Genomic DNA, 18,149 nt, shown 5'->3' with positions numbered 1-18,149 from the left:
AAATGTTACTTTGCTCACACTCCAACAGCACGTCAAGTATTAAAAACCATTTGTCTCCATTCACTCCTATCAAACACGCTCAAGCATGCCTGCTGGAAGTCCAAGCCCCTCGCACACAAAACCTCCTTTACCCCCTCCCTCCAACCCTTCCTAGGCCGACCCCTACCCCGCCTTCCTTCCACTACAGACTGATACACTCTTGAAGTCATTCTGTTTCGCTCCATTCTCTCTACATGTCCGAACCACCTCAACAACCCTTCCTCAGCCCTCTGGACAACAGTTTTGGTAATCCCGCACCTCCTCCTAACTTCCAAACTACGAATTCTCTGCATTATATTCACACCACACATTGCCCTCAGACATGACATCTCCACTGCCTCCAGCCTTCTCCTCGCTGCAACATTCATCACCCACGCTTCACACCCATATAAGAGCGTTGGTAAAACTATACTCTCATACATTCCCCTTTGCCTCCAAGGACAAAGTTCTTTGTCTCCACAGACTCCTAAGTACACCACTCACTCTTTTTCCCTCATCAATTCTATGATTCACCTCATCTTTCATAGACCCATCCGCTGACACGTCCACTCCCAAATATCTGAATACGTTTACCTCCTCCATACTCTCTCCCAGCAATGTTTTAGACATGCTGGAGTATGAAACTCTTTGAAGCTTTTTTTTTTTTTTTTTTTGTTTTTTTTTTTTTTTTTTTTTTTACACACACGGTTTGACAAGATTAGGTTAAGGATCCCTAGCTTTATTGACAAGCTATTTACAGGTTAAGGATTCCTAACATTATTGACAAGCTAAGAGCTGTTACCTACATCAGCTCATTTGAAAGCATTTTAATTGTTATGAAACATGCAAGTAGGGAACAGAATGAAGTTGGAGCCATCTGTGGGCCAGCATTTTCATCTGATCAACTGACTTTATCTCGTTGACATCATAATGCTGTACGAATGTGTTCCAGACTCGAGTCATCCTGGGAATAAATGATCTCAGATGAAGTGATGTTCTGGAGAAGAGTACAGCCAGAGTGAAGTTGCTGCTTTCTGCCTGTCTTGTGGTATAGACACTTGCTTCACGCTGTCCTTGAAGTGGATCCAAGTGTGGTACTTTTACAATATTGGCCTTGTACATAACAGTAAGGCCACCCACATCCCTCCTGTGTTGAAGGCTCTGCTGAAATGACAGATCTATCCAGGATTGGTCCAGGCGAGAGATGAGACGTCTTGCTCTGTTCTCTACTCTGTCAAGCAGTCACAGATGAGAAGGGGGGCAGGCAAACCAAGAACGTGGAGCATACTCAAGGTGTAAGTGTACTTGTGCCTCGTACAAAATCTTGCAACCCCTGCTGTCAAGCAGATGCGAGATATGGCGAAGTGCTGTAAGCTTCCTGGCTACCTTGTTTACAAGATTTACAACGTGGTTCTTCACGGTCAGTTTGGAGTGAAATTTCACCCCAAGGATATCAACTTCTTCTCCAGGTGCCAACACCCTCCCATTCATCCTTACTACTGCACCGGCATTACCATCTTGGTGCCTAGAGATCATCATCCTTTGTGTTTTCTCTGGTGCAAATGTTACTTTTCATCTATTTCCCCAAGCTGATATAGCTCTGAGCTGATGATTGATGTAGCTTAGAGCAGCTAGCATTTCTTCTCTTGGATAAGTGAATGTCAGTGTACAGTCGTCTGCATATGCATGGGATTCTGGGATGAGATGAAGAAGGTCATTGAAGTAGTCATTCCATAACAATGGTCCCAGAACACTTCCTTGTGGAACACTTGCCCCAATGGGATGTCTTGCTGATTCTGTTCCATTGAGAACTACCCTTAGAGATCTACCATGAAGGTAATTACTGAGGAGACAGCATAGAGCCTGCAATTCCCAGAGCTTGCAGTTTTGCTAAGAGGCCCTGGTGCCACCCAGTCGAAAACACCAGCAAAGTCCAGTGCTACCACACAGCTGACTTTGGATTCATCCAGTGACTGATGCCACTTAGTAGAGAGGTTTAACAACAGATCAGCAGCAGAGTAACCTTTCTTGAAGCCATATTGACGGTCACAAAGTAGTGAGTGGTAGTCAAAAAAACAATGTCATTTGTCTTGAGATTATTGTCTCAAGGAGCTTGCCAGTGATTGACAGGAGTGACACTGGTATGTAGTTGCTGATTTCTACTCTGCTCTTCTTTTTGTGAACAGGGACTACACTTGCCTCTTTCCACAGAGAAGGCCATTTACACTGTACTAGGCAGTGCTGAAAGATGCGAGTTAGAGGTGCTGCTAGTTGGTCTGCACATCTCAGCAATCTTGGGCTCAACTTGTCTGGGCCGACAGCCTTTTCTGGTCAAACGATTTAAGAAGGAAGTGCATCTCTTCGTGCCTTATTGTCACCACTGACAGTTTAGACACAGTTCTTGCAGCTAGCCAAACAGGGTCCCTTGCTGGATCAGGAACTTGCATTTTGGTAGCAAAGTGTTCGGCAAAGAGGTCCGCTTTCTCTTGACTACTAGTAGAGGTGGTCCCATCCTGTCGATTTAGAGGTGGAATGAGTTCATCAGGTAGATAACCTTGTCTGTCCTTGACCAGGGACCACCAGGTTTTGGAGCCTACCCTACCTGATGCTAGCTTTCTTCTTGTGTCTATCTCCTATTTAAGGTGGCCCACTTTTGAACGTCACCCATGTGCTTACAGGCTTGCCTGTGCAAGTTCCTGTTATAGGTGGTAGGGTGTCTCTTGTACTTTCGCCATGCCTTGTACTTAGCAGTAGCAGCCTCTCTACAATGAAAGCCAAACCAAGGCTGATCTGTAGACTTCGTCACATATTGCCAGTGAGGAATATGTTCTTGTTGTAGATTAAGGATGTGTCCCGTGAAGGCTTTCACTTGGTTGTCAGCATCCCCTTGGAGAAAAGCATTCCAATTGGTGGTGGCGAGCTCAGAGCAAAGGGCTGGCCAGTTACCTCTTTTTCATAGCCAGGTTGTGCGTGTGGACTCCTCGCCTCATTCTGTTGGGATCTTAAGTGTCGTAAAAACAGCCTTGTGATCAGATGATCCAACGTAGCGGAGGGGTTGACAAGTGACTATACTTTCTGCTAGATCGCTCACTACTGGGTCAAGGGAGGAGCCAGAGATGTGAGTAAGGAAATCAACAAAGTTTCTCATGTCAAATACTGCAAGAAGGTCATCAGAGTCCCTCTGTATAAGGTGTTGGTTGAGGTCACCAACACTTATAACATGTTGACATTTGTGTTGTAGCAGAAGGGAATTATGACAAGGGTCAGAGTGTGCCCTGCTGGAGGAAACCTTGCCTTTATATCTTTTTACTCTTGCACACAAACATGTCTTTGTATGTCTGTGTCTGTCAGTCTGTCTGTCTGCCTGCCTGACTCTCTGTCTGCCTGACTATCTGTCTGCCTGTTTGTCTGCCTGTCTATCTGTCTGTCTATCTGTACATCTATCTGTACATCTATCTGTCTGTGTATCTGTATATCTGTCTGTCTATCTGTACATCTATCTGTCTGTCTGTTTGCCTAGCTCTGCTTATCTGTGTGTCTAGTTCAGCTTATCTGTCTTTCTGTCTTCTGTGTGTGCCTGGAGTATAATATGAACTCCTTGAATAATAGTGTGATGACAGGCATCAGATAGCAAGTGACACTTGATGAATGTGCACTGCTGGAGGGAAGGAACCTTGCCTTTATATGTTTTTACTCTTGCACACAAACATGCATCTGTATGTCTGTCTGTCTATTTGTACGTCTATCTGTACATCTATCTGTCTCTGTCTTTCTAGCTCTGCTTATCTGTCTGTCTAGTTCTGCTTATCTGTCTTTCTGTCTGCCTGTGTGTGTCTGTCTTTCCATCTGCTTGTCTCTGTCTCAGGGAGCAGCTAGTAAACCTGTTGGTTTGTAGTGTATGGGCCACTCCCTGATTGCTGAGCAAGTGACATTGCTATTATTTGCATCATGTTTACTTATGTCTTATATCTGCAAACACTGTATAGCACTTGGCCTGGAATTTTTGGGTTATCCTAGGTAATTTACATTATGTATAATTGTATTTATGAGTACATGTGAGAGACAGAGATGTAGACAGAGATACAAATAGACAGTGAGATAGACAGAGATATAGATAGACAGAGATATAGATAGACAGAGATATAGATAGACAGAGATATAGACAGATACAGACAGAGACAGCCAAAGCCAGCCAGCTAGCCAGCCAAATACATAAGAACATAAGAAAGAAGGAACACTGCAGAATGTCTACTGGCCCATGCAAAGCAGGTCCATGTCACCCCCCAGCTTAGACCAATGATCCACCTAGTCAGGTCACATCCAGTGAAAGAAGGAGCACGACATCTTACCCAGTAGCACAAACTAGTCAGGTCCAACTCACACCCACCCACACCCACTCATGCATTTATTTAACCTATTTTTATTTTCCTCTTAAAATGTGAGTGTTAATATGACATGACATCAATGAATCATTGGTGTTTGCCACGCTATTTGCTCTAGCTGGCGCTCAGTTGAATTGGTGCTCCCACAAGGTACTAAGTGGTCCCCGATTTTTTTCATCTTGTGCACACTGAGTGCACAGACCCATTTTTTCATGTCTAGGCGACTCAGGCCTATTGCACCAAATTTGAAGGAATGAAAAATAAAACATTGATCTACGTTTGGAGCCCACCGCACGTGAACATATGTGTACGTGTGGACAGTTTAAGGGTTAAAACAATTTTGGTGATCGCTACCCCTATGGCAGGCCTTGTCCCAGATCACACCTGTAATGGAAAGTTCTATGATTTATTTTCTTAATTAAAATACTGTTTACTGGTTTATTATCAGGTTTAACAAGAAAGTGTGTAAACCTGATACTTACACTGATGATTGGCTACCTTAGTTTGCCTGTGGTCTTGAATCTACTGTCTTCCCGGCAAGCCATGAACACCTCCTTTGAACCATTCAGAATTGTTAATACTTATGGAGCATTTGGAAGGTTAGTTATTTTATTGTAATTTCTATTGCATGTACCTGTATTTGAACTAGGATGTCTGTGCACTTTTGACAAGAGAGCTGGGGAATGAGTGAGTGATAGTGACTGTCTGCTTCTTTGGTACATGCAGTTGTGACAGGACATGGCCAGGGTGTTCAGAGTGCACCCTGTGTTCAGATTCCATGAAACATTAATCTAACAGCAGCATGTCAGGAGACCTCTTATTACACCAGTAATGGAATTTATAATCACTATTGACCTAGTCAGTCATACATTTTTTCCACCTCATTGCCTGTGTTTCCTTGCCTGAGACAGTAGCTGTGCAAGCTCTAAGTTCCATCTCTGTTCTTTGACTTATGGAAGACCTAGCAATATTGTGGAAAACATTTTTTCTAATGTATGAAAAAATGTATGTGTACATCATCATACTCCTCCAAGCTGGATGACAGTGATAGAATTGCTCATTTAGTAACTCATAGCTTGCAAGAGCAGAATTCTTCTTTAGTGAATGTAGCTGAAACAACAGTGAAATCTAGTGATAAGGAAACTATGTGAGGCAGGTAATGTTAATGATGAGCCAGCTATTTGTTCCCTCCTATAAATAACCATTTCTACTGCCTGAGGACATAACAGCTCTCAGGAAGGCAGGTAAATACCTCATGAATTCCAACTATTATCCAACAACTTTTGAATGCACGAGAGGATTCAACTCGAATCCTCAGCTGCTACCAGGTCTTCCTCGCTGTCAACCATACAATCATCAAGCAAGAAGATTCTCCCCTTGATAAACTTAAGCTTTTATTCAATAGCTATATGAGTATTTACATCTATCAAGCTAAAGAGGTTTTGATTACATAGATGACCAAGTGTGCTTCACACTCAAAGAGCACTTTAACCCTTTCAGGGTTTCGGCCGTACTAGTATGGCTTACGCACCAGGGTTTTTGACGTACTAGTACGCCTAAATTCTAGTGCCCTCAAATCTAATGAGAGAAAGCTGGTAGGCCTACATATGAAAGAATGAGTCTATGTGGTCAGTGTGTGTAGTATAAAAAAAATCCTGCAGCACACAGTGCGTAATGAGAAAAAAAAAACTTTGACCATATTTTTGGATTAAAACAGCGACTTTGCACTGTATTTTTGTATGGTATTTATTGTTGTATTTTAGTTTTCCTGGTCTCATTTTATAGAATGGAAGACATATTACTGAAATTGAGATGATTTTGACTGGTTTTACAATTAAAAGTACCTTGAAATTGAGCCCAAAGTTCAAAAGTAAACAAATCATGTTATGCGTCCAATACACGTCAACTGGCGAGTCTGATATTCTTTCACAAGTGCACTGATATTATTTATACCATTTCTACACTAATGCAGTAGTCTGCATAACAGTAAATCTTCTATTTTTTTGTGAGAATAAAAATTCAAAGTGGAAAGCAAAAGAATGTAAGAGGGGCATGGGGAAATGACTAATGAACAGAGGAAATGTTATTTTAGTGCCAGGAATGTCTTTCTTGTTTATTCTGGACCCTATTCGGAAATTGGCATCTTTTGAAATTTGTGTGAAATTGGCAAAATTGCTAAATTCTGACCACTGTATTGGATAGTTGAAATTGGTAAATGGGTGGTTTCTTGTACTCATTCGATAGAAAAAATGGAGTTCTAACGAAATAGTTATGATTTTTGTCGACCAGTACACTGGAATTGGCCGAAAATAGGGCTCAAAGTGGGCAAAATCGCCCATGCGTAAACATCTTTGAGACCGCTAACTTCGCGAGAGCATAATTCCATAAGTTTTCCATCAAATTTCATACTTTTGGTGTCATTATGATCGGGAAAAGATTCTCTATCTTTCCATAAGAATTTTTTTTTTTTTTTTTTTTAAATTTGGCCGATCCTGAGAACAAGTCTCTGAAAGGGCCTGTCGACCCTGAAAGGGCTAACACAGTGGACCCTCGGGTAACGCCTTTAATCCGTTCCAGAGAGCTAGCCTTTAGCCGAATTAATTTTCCCCATAAGAAATAATGGAAATCCAATTAATCTGTTCCAGACACCCAAAAGTATTAAACAAAATAATTTTTTTTACATGAAATATACATTTCCCTACACAGAAAACAATGATACATGCACAATAACAATACTGAAATGACACAGCTTTATTGTGGACTTGATGAGTGATGAGACGGGAGGAGGGGAGAGGATGAAGGTGTACTAGTGTTTGGAAGGAGAATCCCCTTCCATAAAGACTTCAGGTAACAAGTCCTTTTCTGGGGGTTATCTCCCTTCTTGGTTTTCTAATGCCACTGGGAACAACTTGAGTCACTGGACCCCTGTCGCACAAAATATTTGTCCAGAGAGCTCTGTTTCTCGCGTCCCTTTAACCCTTTCAGGGTCCGTCCCGTAGATCTACGGCTGTACGTTCAGGGTCCAAACCGTAGATCTACGCCATGAGCTCAGCTCACTCTGATAAACTGTGAGTGGTACATTTGGGCCTAGATATGAGAGAATACATCTATGTGGTATGTGTGCACCACATAAAACAGATCCTGCAGCACACTGTGTAAAATGAGAGAAAAAAAATGAAATCATGATTTTTTGATTAAAACAGCAACTTTGCAGTGTTTTTTCGTATGTTTTTTATAGTTGTATTTGCGATTTCTTGGTCTCATTTGATAGAATGGAAGACATATTACAGAAATAGAGATGATTTTGATTGGTTTTAGCATTGGAAATGGCTTGAAACTGAGCTCAAAGTAGCGGAAATGTTAAATTTTTGCCGATATTCAAGAGTAAACAAACGACCTCACACGTCTAATACACGTCAGCTGGTTGGTCTAATATACATTCACAAATATGGTGATGATATTTATACAATTATTACAGTATTGCATAACAGTAAATCTTCTATTTTTTGGTGTGAATAAAAATTCATTATGTGAATAAAAAATCAAAATGGAATTTATTTGTAAAGCCTCAAAACATAACTAATGAACAGAGGAAATGTTAGTTTAGTGCCAGGAATGCCTACATTGTTCATTCTGGACCCTATTTTGAAATTGGAATATTTTGAACTTTGTGTTAAATTGGCCAAATTAACAATTTCCGATCACTTTATTTTGTAGTTGAAACAGTTGACTTGGCGATTTCTTGTGCTCAATCGACAGAATAGAAGTAATACTAGTGAAATAGCTAAGAATTTGGTTGATTGGAATAATGTAATTGGCCTAAAATGGGAGTCAAAGTCGGCAAAATCGCCGATTCGTAAATATCGCTGACACATCAAAATTCGCGAGAGCATAATTTCGTCAATTTTCCACCAAATTTCGTACTTTTTGTTTTATTACCTTCACAAAAAGATTCTCTACGATTTCATAAGAAAAAATAACAAATTTTTTTTTTGAAAATCCTTGGACACTGGTGCGTGACTCCAGATTTGGGCCTTGGACCCTGAAAGGGTTAAGATTTCCCTAAAATGGGACACAAGAGTGTCATTGTACATGTTGCCAACACGGCTTGCAACAGCTGTCCACATACACATTTCCTTAATCTTTGATGAAGGCAACTTCCTCCATCTTTCTTCCTCCTCCTCTGAAGCACATTCCTGAGCTGTGATCTGTTGCTGTTGCACCTGAAGCTCTTGCAGCTCTGTAGTGGTTAGTTCTTCATAGTTGTCCTGCACCAATGCTTCCACATCCACACCACTAACCTCCAACCCTATGGACTTCCCCAATGCCACAATAGATTCCACAACTGACATAGTCTCCTGAAGGTTAGCCCCAAACCCTTCAAAATCCCTCTCTTGTACACATTGTGGCCACAATTTTCTCCAAGCAGAGTTCAAAGTCTTGCAAGTCACTCCCTCCAAGCCTTACATATAAGGTTTATGCAACTGAGGATACTGAAGTGATCTTTCCAGAACTATCTTAGGGTCATTTCAGTGTCTGAGGTCACTTCAAAGCACTTTTGAAGCACTTCTTTGGTGTACAGTTTTTTGAAGTTTGAAATGACCTTCTGGTCCATGGGCTGGAGGAGAGGAGTGGTATTAGGAGGCAGAAACTTCAGTTTGATAAAGCTCAACTCCCCAGTAAGTCGTGAGAATGAGCAGGAGCATTGTCCATTACCAGGAGGCACTTGAGTGACAATTTATTTTCCAGGAGGTACTTTTTCACAGTGGAGCCAAACACGTCATAGAACCAGTCCAGGAAGATGTCCCTAGTGACCCATGCCTTACTGTTTGCTCTCAACATCACACATAATTTAGTCTTGATGACATTGTTTTTCTTGAACAATCTAGGAGTTTCAGAGTGATACATGAGTAAAGGCTTCACTTTGCAATCCCCACTAGCATTACTGCAAAACATTAGAGTTAGCCTGTCTTTCATAGGCTTGTGTCTTGGGAGTACCTTTTCCTCCTGAGTAATGTAAGTCCTGTTTGGCATTTTCTTCCAAAACAGGCCTGTTTCGTCACAATTGAACACTTGTTGGGGTTTTAATTTTTCAGTGTCTATGTACTTCTTAAAGTCCTGCACATATTTTTCAGCCGCTTTTTTGTCAGAACTGGCAGCCTCACCATGCCTTATCACACTGCGTATGCCACTACAATTTTTAAATCTCTCAAACCAGCCTTTGCTGGCCTTAAATTCATCAATAGCAGCACTATTTGGAGGCATTTTCTTAATGAGATCTGCATGCAGCTGCCTTGCCTTTTCACATATTATTGACTGAGAAACACTTTCTCCTCATAATTGTTTCTCGTTTATCCACACCAACAACAGTCTCTCCACATCTTCGAGTATTTGCGATCTCTGTTTTGTAAGCATACTTGCACCTTTCGCAAAAACAGCTTCCTTGGTTGCCTTTTTGTTGGCCAAGGTAGTAGTGATGGTTGAATGGGGTTTGTTATATAACCTTTCCAACTCCGAGATACGCACTCCACTCTCATACTTTGCAATTATCTCTTTCTTTAATTCGATAGTACACCTCACTCTTTTTACCACAGGGTTGGCACTAGAAGCTTTCTTGGGGCCCATGGTGGCTTATTTAGCAGTTACAAGCACTAAAAACAATGGAATAATACAAATTATATCGAATGTATGCATGGAATCGTACTCACTGGCTTTGTAAACGATGGCACACTGGCTGTACACGGAGTGAGTAGCTGGGCCCGCTCAGGCCACGCAGACACATTCGGAACGAAAGCCCTTAACCGAGTTAATTGGCTTCAGCCGAGCCAATATTTTTATGCCAAAGCATGCCGTTAGCCGATTTTGGCACTAACCGATGAAGCCTTTACCCGAGGGTCCACTGTACTCGGCAAATTATTGCTGGAGATTCAAGAAACTTGCCTGACCCTTGCATGGCATCAGTCAAGACAACAGCTGTTAAACATGGGTTAAGCCTGGCTGCTAAAATTACTGACAATGTTAAATAAAAGGACCCATGTGCTACTAATGTGTCATTTTATTGTGGTAACGTTTTGCTCTCTAGAAGCTTTGTCAAACTGTTACAAACAGTACAAGGACACAAAGGGTATGTATATATAGGTAATGTGATGTGAAAGAGCATAAGCACTACTGTAGGCCTACTGGCCTACTACTGCCTACAACATAGGCCAATAGGCCTACTGTAGTGCTTATGCTCTTTCATCTCTTGTTACCTATATACAGTATGTCTCTTGTGTCCATGTATTGTTTGTAATGGCTTGACAAAGTTTCTGGAGAGTGAAATGTTGCCACAAAATGTCACATTAGTTGCACTTGGGTTCTTTTATTTAACATTGGGTCTTGTTCTTTTACATTCAGTAACTGTTATTTTTAATCAAGCTTTTGTTTGGATAAGTCAGTTCATTTTCCTCTTTTTAAATACTTTTTCTTTAGTTTTACTTATACTGTACTTGAAGTTATATTTCTGTTATTCAGTGGATGCGTAGTAAATTAGTTAAACGAAATCTCATCTCACTAACATAACTAAACCAGCACTTTCCTATATCAAACAAAACCAGGTCATCCAACTCAGTTCCTGTTCTTCTTCAACTCTCACAGAAAATGAATTACTCATTTTGTTTCCATTATAGTATTTCTACTGAAACTAAGTAACTTCCTGTATCTTTATCTCTTTCAGTCATTCCATTAAACTGAAGATATAAAAAAAATTGAAACAAATAATGCCTTAAAAGTGAAACTTTTGTTCATTCACTACCTTTCTCATTGTGAACATAATATTAGTTAACTGCTTAAGAAATCCTAGTTAACTAAAGATCATCACTGAATCAGTTTGAAGTATTAATGCATACTTTTAAAATTGTACTATTGTTCACTTAGCTGCCTCTCTTTTTTTTGTACATTTAAGAACTCCTACTTAATAATCTATGTCTAGTTCTTAAGTAGTCTTTAAGCATTAGGATTAGTTTACCCAAAATGCACTGCATGCTAGTGATTTTTTTTTTTTTGCCTAACTATTTTATTACATGTGCACTACTTTATCTGTATACTGCAGAAAAGAAATAAAGTATTTTTATTTTTGTTTGTCCCTTTCCAGTGTAACAAAGGAGCGAACAGAAGTCATCTTTGAGGGTACACATTCTTGGGACCCTGATGCAGCTAATGCTACTTGGCACGAGTATGAGTTTAAATGCAAACCTGGCAGGTTAGATCGTGTGCCCTGCCTTATTTCACCTTACCACTACCGCCTGGACTGGCTGATGTGGTTTGCAGCATTTCAGGTAAGCTTGAAAAATACATAAGAAGCAAACTTCTGAAGTTGCATTAGGTATTACTATTTACTGATTCATTGACTGTACCTAAGATTCATCTGCTGATCTCATTCCTACAGGCACTTTTCAGTAGACTATGTTAATTAGCCTATGTATTATTTTTTTCAACACGTCGGCCGCTTCCCATCGAGGCAGGGTGACCCAAAAAGAAAGAAAAAAAAACTTTCATCATCATTCAACACTTTCACCATCACTCATACATAATCACTGTCTTTCCAGAGGCGCTCGGATATGACAGTTTAGACATCCCTCCAAACTGCCAATAGCCTAAACCCCTTCTTTAACCCTTAAACTGTCCAAGCTGATCTACGTTCACATGCGTAGTGCTCCAAAAGTAGATCTACTTTTTTTTTACATATTTTCAAATATAACAAAAAAAAAAGTAGATCGAAGCTTTTTTACACGTTTTCAAATGTAAAAAAAAAAAATCTACTTTTTACATACTTTCAAATGTTGAAAAAACGTAGATCTACGTTTGGACAGTTTAAGAGTAAAAGTGCAGACATTGTACTTCCTATTTCTAGGATTCACGTCCAGCTAACCGGTTTCCCTGAATTCCTTCACAAAATATTACGCTGCTCCTCACACTCTTAACAGCTCATCAGGTCCCAAAAACCATTTGTCTTCATTCACTCCTATCTAACACACTCATGCACCCTTGCTGTAAGTCCAAGCCGCTCGCCCACAGAACCTCCTTTACCCCCTCCCTCCAACCTTTTTGGGGACAACCCCTACCCCATCTTCCTTCCCCAATAGATTTATACTCCAAGTCATTCTACTTTGTTTCATTCTCTCTAAATGACCAAACCACCTCAACAGCCCCTCTTCAGCCCTCTGACTAATACTTTTAGTAACTCCACACCTCCTCCTAATTTCTACACTATGAATTCTCTGCTTAATATTTACACCACACATTGCCCTTAGACACGACATCTCCACTGTCTCCAGCTGCCTCCTCACTGCAGCATTTACAACCCATGCTTCACACCCATATAAGAGTGTTGGTACCACTATACTCATACATTCCCTTCCTTGCTTCCATGGATTACATTCTTTGTCTCCACAGATACCTCAATGCACCACTCGCCTTTTTTCCTTCATCAATTCTGTGGTTTACCTTAACCTTCATAAACCCATCCACTGACATGTCGACGCCCAAATATCTGAAAACATTCACTTCTTTAATATATTAGTGTTAACACTTCAGGTTCAAACTTGTGAACTCCGACAAGAGAGAGGCAAGTGTGTATGTGTAACCACTAACCTCCCTTCAGATGAAGTGGAATTGCCAATAGACCCATAACTGTTTTTAAGAAGAAATATGACTCATCACTTAAGCCATTCCTAAACAACCAGAATGTTGAGATTAACCATGCATATGCTTTTATATATTAACTCATTCTTTTTATATTTCAGAGATACGAACAGAATCCCTGGCTTATTCATCTAGCTGGAAAGTTCCTGATAAATGACCAGGAAGCTTCAACTCTAATTGCTCATAATCCATTCCTTGGCCAAGATCCTCCAAAGTAAGTGTAATAAAAGACTAGTTACTATTTTGTAGTCTAATGTTGTTGAGTGAGTACTTAGCCATCCCAGCAAACTATGCAAAGTATAACAAAATAGTACAAACAGCCTTCTTTATCCTGCAGTATATGAGTGTGTGGGGGGGATATTGGGCTGGGATTCCATTTTTTTGTATTTACTGTACTTCCCTCCACAAAAGTTGAAAATGTGAAGGGGGTTAAGCAGTGATGGAAATATTATAAACACAGAGCTAAATATAATGGTACTTGGGACCTGACGATCTGTTGGAGTGTGAGCAGGGTAATATTTAGTGAAGGGATTCAGGGAAACCGGTTATTTTCATATAGTCGGACTTGAGTCCTGGAAATGGGAAGTACAATGCCTGCACTTTAAAGGAGGGGTTTGGGATATTGGCAGTTTGGAGGGATATGTTGTGTATCTTTATATGTGTATGCTTCTAAACTGTTGTATTCTGAGCACCTCTGCAAAAACAGTGATAATGTGCGAGTGTGGTGAAAGTGTTGAATGATGATGAAAGTATTTTCTTTTTGGGGATTTTCTTTCTTTTTTTTGGGTCATCCTGCCTCGGTGGGAGACTGCCGACTTGTTGAAAAAAAAAAAAAAAATGATAATCTGGAAATGTGCCAAGAGTAAAAGTGTGTGACTTGTAAGACTGGGAAGAGCATGTTACAGGAGTGTTTTGTTCTTCTTCTGAATGAATAACAACAATAAAATAAGAGAAACAGTGTTTGAGTGAATTAAGAGGATGAGAGGAGACAAAGGTCTAGATGAGTATATATTTGGTGAATAAGTATATGAGAAAAGTTTTCTATACTTGTTAGCAGAGCATGAAAAGTTGAAATAAACAGAGATGAAAGGAAGCAGTCGTTAGGAAGGAATGAACTTGTGGGACCCATAGGAACACAGTTAAAATTATATTGTGCCTATTCCTACCTGATATACCATTCTTTTACCCTGGTACAGTCTATTTGTTTGTCCCTAAAATAGTCTCATTTGCTCTGCAAACTGGTCATTAATTTGCTGTTGTGGTGAGTATATACCAGGTGGGACATATATATCCCTGACCAACACAGTTATCAAATGGATTTTGTAATGACAGAATAACAATACTTTCCTTCTTCACTCATCGTGGATTACTTTCAGCCAGCATTTCTTCTGCCCTGCATCTGGCAGCTTTTCAGGTGCTGTCCACATTTATATTTTACTTCGTGTTCTTCTGCTGATGAAGAAAAAACCTTATATATTCCCCCATCTGTGATGATTGCAAGTATTTTCTCTATCTTATACCTGCAGTTATACAAAATCTCATTGCAGTGAAAGCATATACTCTTCCTCAGCTCCATCTTAAGTCCTGGAATGACTTCATCCACATTACCACCTCTCACTATGACCATCGCCTGCCATCAGCATTGCTAAAAATAATTCATCCTTCTTTAGACAATTGCACCAGACATGTGGGAACTCACCAGAACTATGCCAGACATATATTAAAGAAGAATACATTTGAGAAAGGGAGCACGGGGCTAGTAACCCCTTCTCCTGTATACATTACTAAATTTAAAAGGAGAAACTTTGGTGCTTCCTTTTGGGCCACCCCGCCTCGGTGGGATACAGTCGATGCATTGAAAAAAAAAAATTGAGAAAATAGTACCTAAGAAGAATGCAGTAGTGTTGTCATATATTCTGAATGGAGGTTTGAAGGATAGCACAACTTACGTTATATTGAGCTCTGCTTTCTGGTAATCTGGGGAATATTTATTGAACATATCTGAGTGAGAACTGATAAGGAAGCAAGTTTTTCTGCAGAAACGGAAATGAGAACAGTTGTTTTCCATTATGACAGGTGGAGCCCCATTATCTAAACCCTGGCACATCCAGATGCTCTCTCATACACTGCCTGAGTTAGCAGCCTGATTTTCCTGGGATGTAGGAATCCCCAAATAAACATATTTATAGCTGTGCCACAGTGAAAACCATGCCCTTTTATGTATAACTTTCTTATTTAACAAGTTTTTCACAATTTGTTATTAATCATGAAAATATTCAATTGTAAAAATAAAACCAGAGTTGATATATGACTGTTAGAAGCACAGAAATGTAGGATAACAGTGTAATTACACTCACACACCACCTCACAGCTTACTTTTTGAAACTTTATGGCACATTGTATACTTAATTTTCCCATTTACTTTGAACTTGGGGGACAATATTTTTTTAGCATTTTATTGAAGACTTGCCCAGTGGATATGGGTTTATTGTATATTTTTTTTTTTTAACACATTGGCCATCTCCCACCAAGGCAGGGCGACTCAAAAAAGAAACATTTATATATTATATTGTATATTTCTTTTTTTTTTTTCCAACATGACAGCTGTCTTCCACCGAGGCAGGGTATATGTCATTGCATAAATGAAAAATGCAGTTTTTTAGAGTTTGAAGATAAAAGTCAAAAATTCATTCAAATTATATGGGAGGTAATAAGTTCAGAATTGGTATAGATAACAAAAGAAATGGAAATTGCTGTTGCTTACTTTAATACAGTACATGTACACTTCCAGAAAGTTATGGTGATGAATATTATTAGATTTTCTCTTTCAGATTTGTGAGAGTTCTACACTACAAGTATGAGTACACAGACTTGGGCAGTGAAGATAAAAGCAACTGGTACAGGCGCAAATTAAAAGGCACTTACCTTCCTCCTGTAGACATAAGCATGCTCCACCCATTGTTTAAACAAATGCTTTGGAAAACCCTTGATGGCTACAAGTAGTAGTTTAAATTTCCATGGAATAAAATTTCTACATTTTATAAATGAGCAATGAGGAAAAGAAATGCAGTTAAAGATACCCCTTTTACAAACTAAAAAATAAAATAAACCTTTTTTTTTTTTTTTTTTTTAATATGCATCTTTATTACAAAATTAGGCAACATTTACTTAATACATTTTGAAAAGGCCCTGGTTATGCTGAACATTACAGACTATAGTGAACCAAAAACTGTTTGTCATCATGTAGTTGTATAATTGAAGTTTAGATTATGTGAATGATCAGCTTAATATACAGTAACTAAATTGTCTGAGGATAAGATTATTAAATGTATTAATAAATGTTAGGAATAAAACTATATTTTTTTTTTTTTTTCTCAACAAGTCGGCCGTCTCCCACCGAGGCAGGGTGACCCAAAAAAGAAAGAAAACCCCCAAAAAGAAAATATTTTCATCATCATTCAACACTTTCACCACACTCACACATTATCACTGCTTTTGCAGAGGTGCTCAGAATATAACAGCTTAGAAGCATATACGTATAAAGATACACAACATATCCCTCCAAACTACCAATATCCCAAACCCCTCCTTTAAAGTGCAGGCATTGTACTTCCCATTTCCAGGACTCAAGTCCGACTATATGAACATAGCCGGTTTCCCTGAATCCCTTCACTAAATATTACCCTGCTCACACTCCAACAGATCGTCAGGTCCCAAGTATCATTCGCCTCCATTCACTCCTATCTAACACGCTCATGCACGCTTGCTGGAAATCCAAGCCCCTAGCCCACAAAACCTCCTTTACCCCCTCTTTCCAACCCTTTCGAGGACGACCCCTACCAATCCTTCCTTCCCCTATAGATTTTATGCTTTCCATGTCATTCTACTTTGATCCATTCTCTCTAAATGACCAAACCACCTCAACAACCCCTCTTCTGCCCTCTGACTAATGCTTTTATTAACTCCACACCTTCTCCTAATTTCCACACTCCGAATTTTCTGCATAATATTTACACCACACATTGCCCTTAGACAGGACATCTCCACTGCCTCCAACCGTCTCCTCACTGCTGCATTTACCACCCAAGCTTCACATCCATATAAGAGTGTTGGTACTACTACACTTTCATACATTCCCTTCTTTGCCTCCATAGATAACGTTTTTTGACTCCACATATACCTCAACGCACCACTCACCTTTTTTCCCTCATCAATTCTATGATTAACCTCATCCTTCATAAATCCATCCGCCGACACGTCAACTCCCAAGTATCTGAAAACATTCACTTCTTCCATACTCCTCCTCCCCAATTTGATATCCAATTTTTCTTTATCTAAATCATTTGATACCCTCATCACCTTACTCTTTTCTATGTTCACTTTCAACTTTCTACCTTTACACACATTCTCAAACTCATCCACTAACCTTTGCAATTTTTCTTTAGAATCTCCCATAAGCACAGTATCATCAGCAAAAAGTAACTGTGTCAATTCCCATTTTGAATTTGATTCCCCATAATTTAATCCCACCCCTCTCCCAAACACCCTAGCATTTACTTCTTTTACAACCCCATCTATAAATATGTTAAACAACCATGGTGACATTACACATCCCTGTCAAAGACCTACTTTTACTGGGAAGTAGTCTCCCTCTCTTCTACACACCCTAACCTGAGCCTCACTATCCTCATAAAAGCTCTTTACAGCATTTAGTAACTTACCACCTATTCCATATACTTGCAACATCTGCCACATTGCTCCTCTATCCACTCTATCATATGCCTTTTCTAAATCCATAAATGCAATAAAAACTTCCCTACCTTTATCTAAATACTGTTCACATATATGCTTCAATGTAAACACTTGATCTACACATCCCCTACCCACTCTGAAGCCTCCCTGCTCATCCGCAATCCTACATTCTGTCTTACCTCTAATTCTTTCAATTATAACCCTACCATATACTTTTCCTGGTATACTCAGTAAACTTATTCCTCTATAATTTTTACAATCTCTTTTGTCCCCTTTCCCTTTATATAAAGGGACTATACATGCTCTCCGCCAATC

General features: G+C 39.6%; 1 protein-coding gene across 2 annotated transcripts in view; it reads left to right on the top strand.

Moving 5' to 3' along the window:
* Positions 1-17,927, top strand: part of LOC128699134 (lipase maturation factor 1) — a 52,260-nt gene extending 34,333 nt beyond the window's left edge. The window contains exons 9-12 of one of the 2 annotated variants that reach the window (XM_053791674.2): positions 4,849-4,999; positions 11,533-11,716; positions 13,184-13,296; positions 15,914-17,927. In XM_053791674.2, the coding sequence (XP_053647649.2) occupies positions 4,849-4,999; positions 11,533-11,716; positions 13,184-13,296; positions 15,914-16,085 (620 nt within the window). In that variant the 3' untranslated portion in view covers positions 16,086-17,927. Of the gene's footprint in view, positions 1-4,848; positions 5,000-11,532; positions 11,717-13,183; positions 13,297-15,899 lie in introns of both variants that reach the window. The other variant, XM_053791675.2, reaches the window with a different exon arrangement.
* The last annotated feature ends 222 nt before the right edge of the window (positions 17,928-18,149 follow it).

The sequence above is a fragment of the Cherax quadricarinatus genome, chromosome 54 (genome assembly GCF_038502225.1).
Source record: "Cherax quadricarinatus isolate ZL_2023a chromosome 54, ASM3850222v1, whole genome shotgun sequence".
NCBI classification, from domain to species: Eukaryota; Metazoa; Arthropoda; class Malacostraca; order Decapoda; family Parastacidae; genus Cherax; species Cherax quadricarinatus.
Note: the sequence above shows the minus strand (reverse complement) of the source record. Positions and strands in the feature narration are given on the sequence as shown.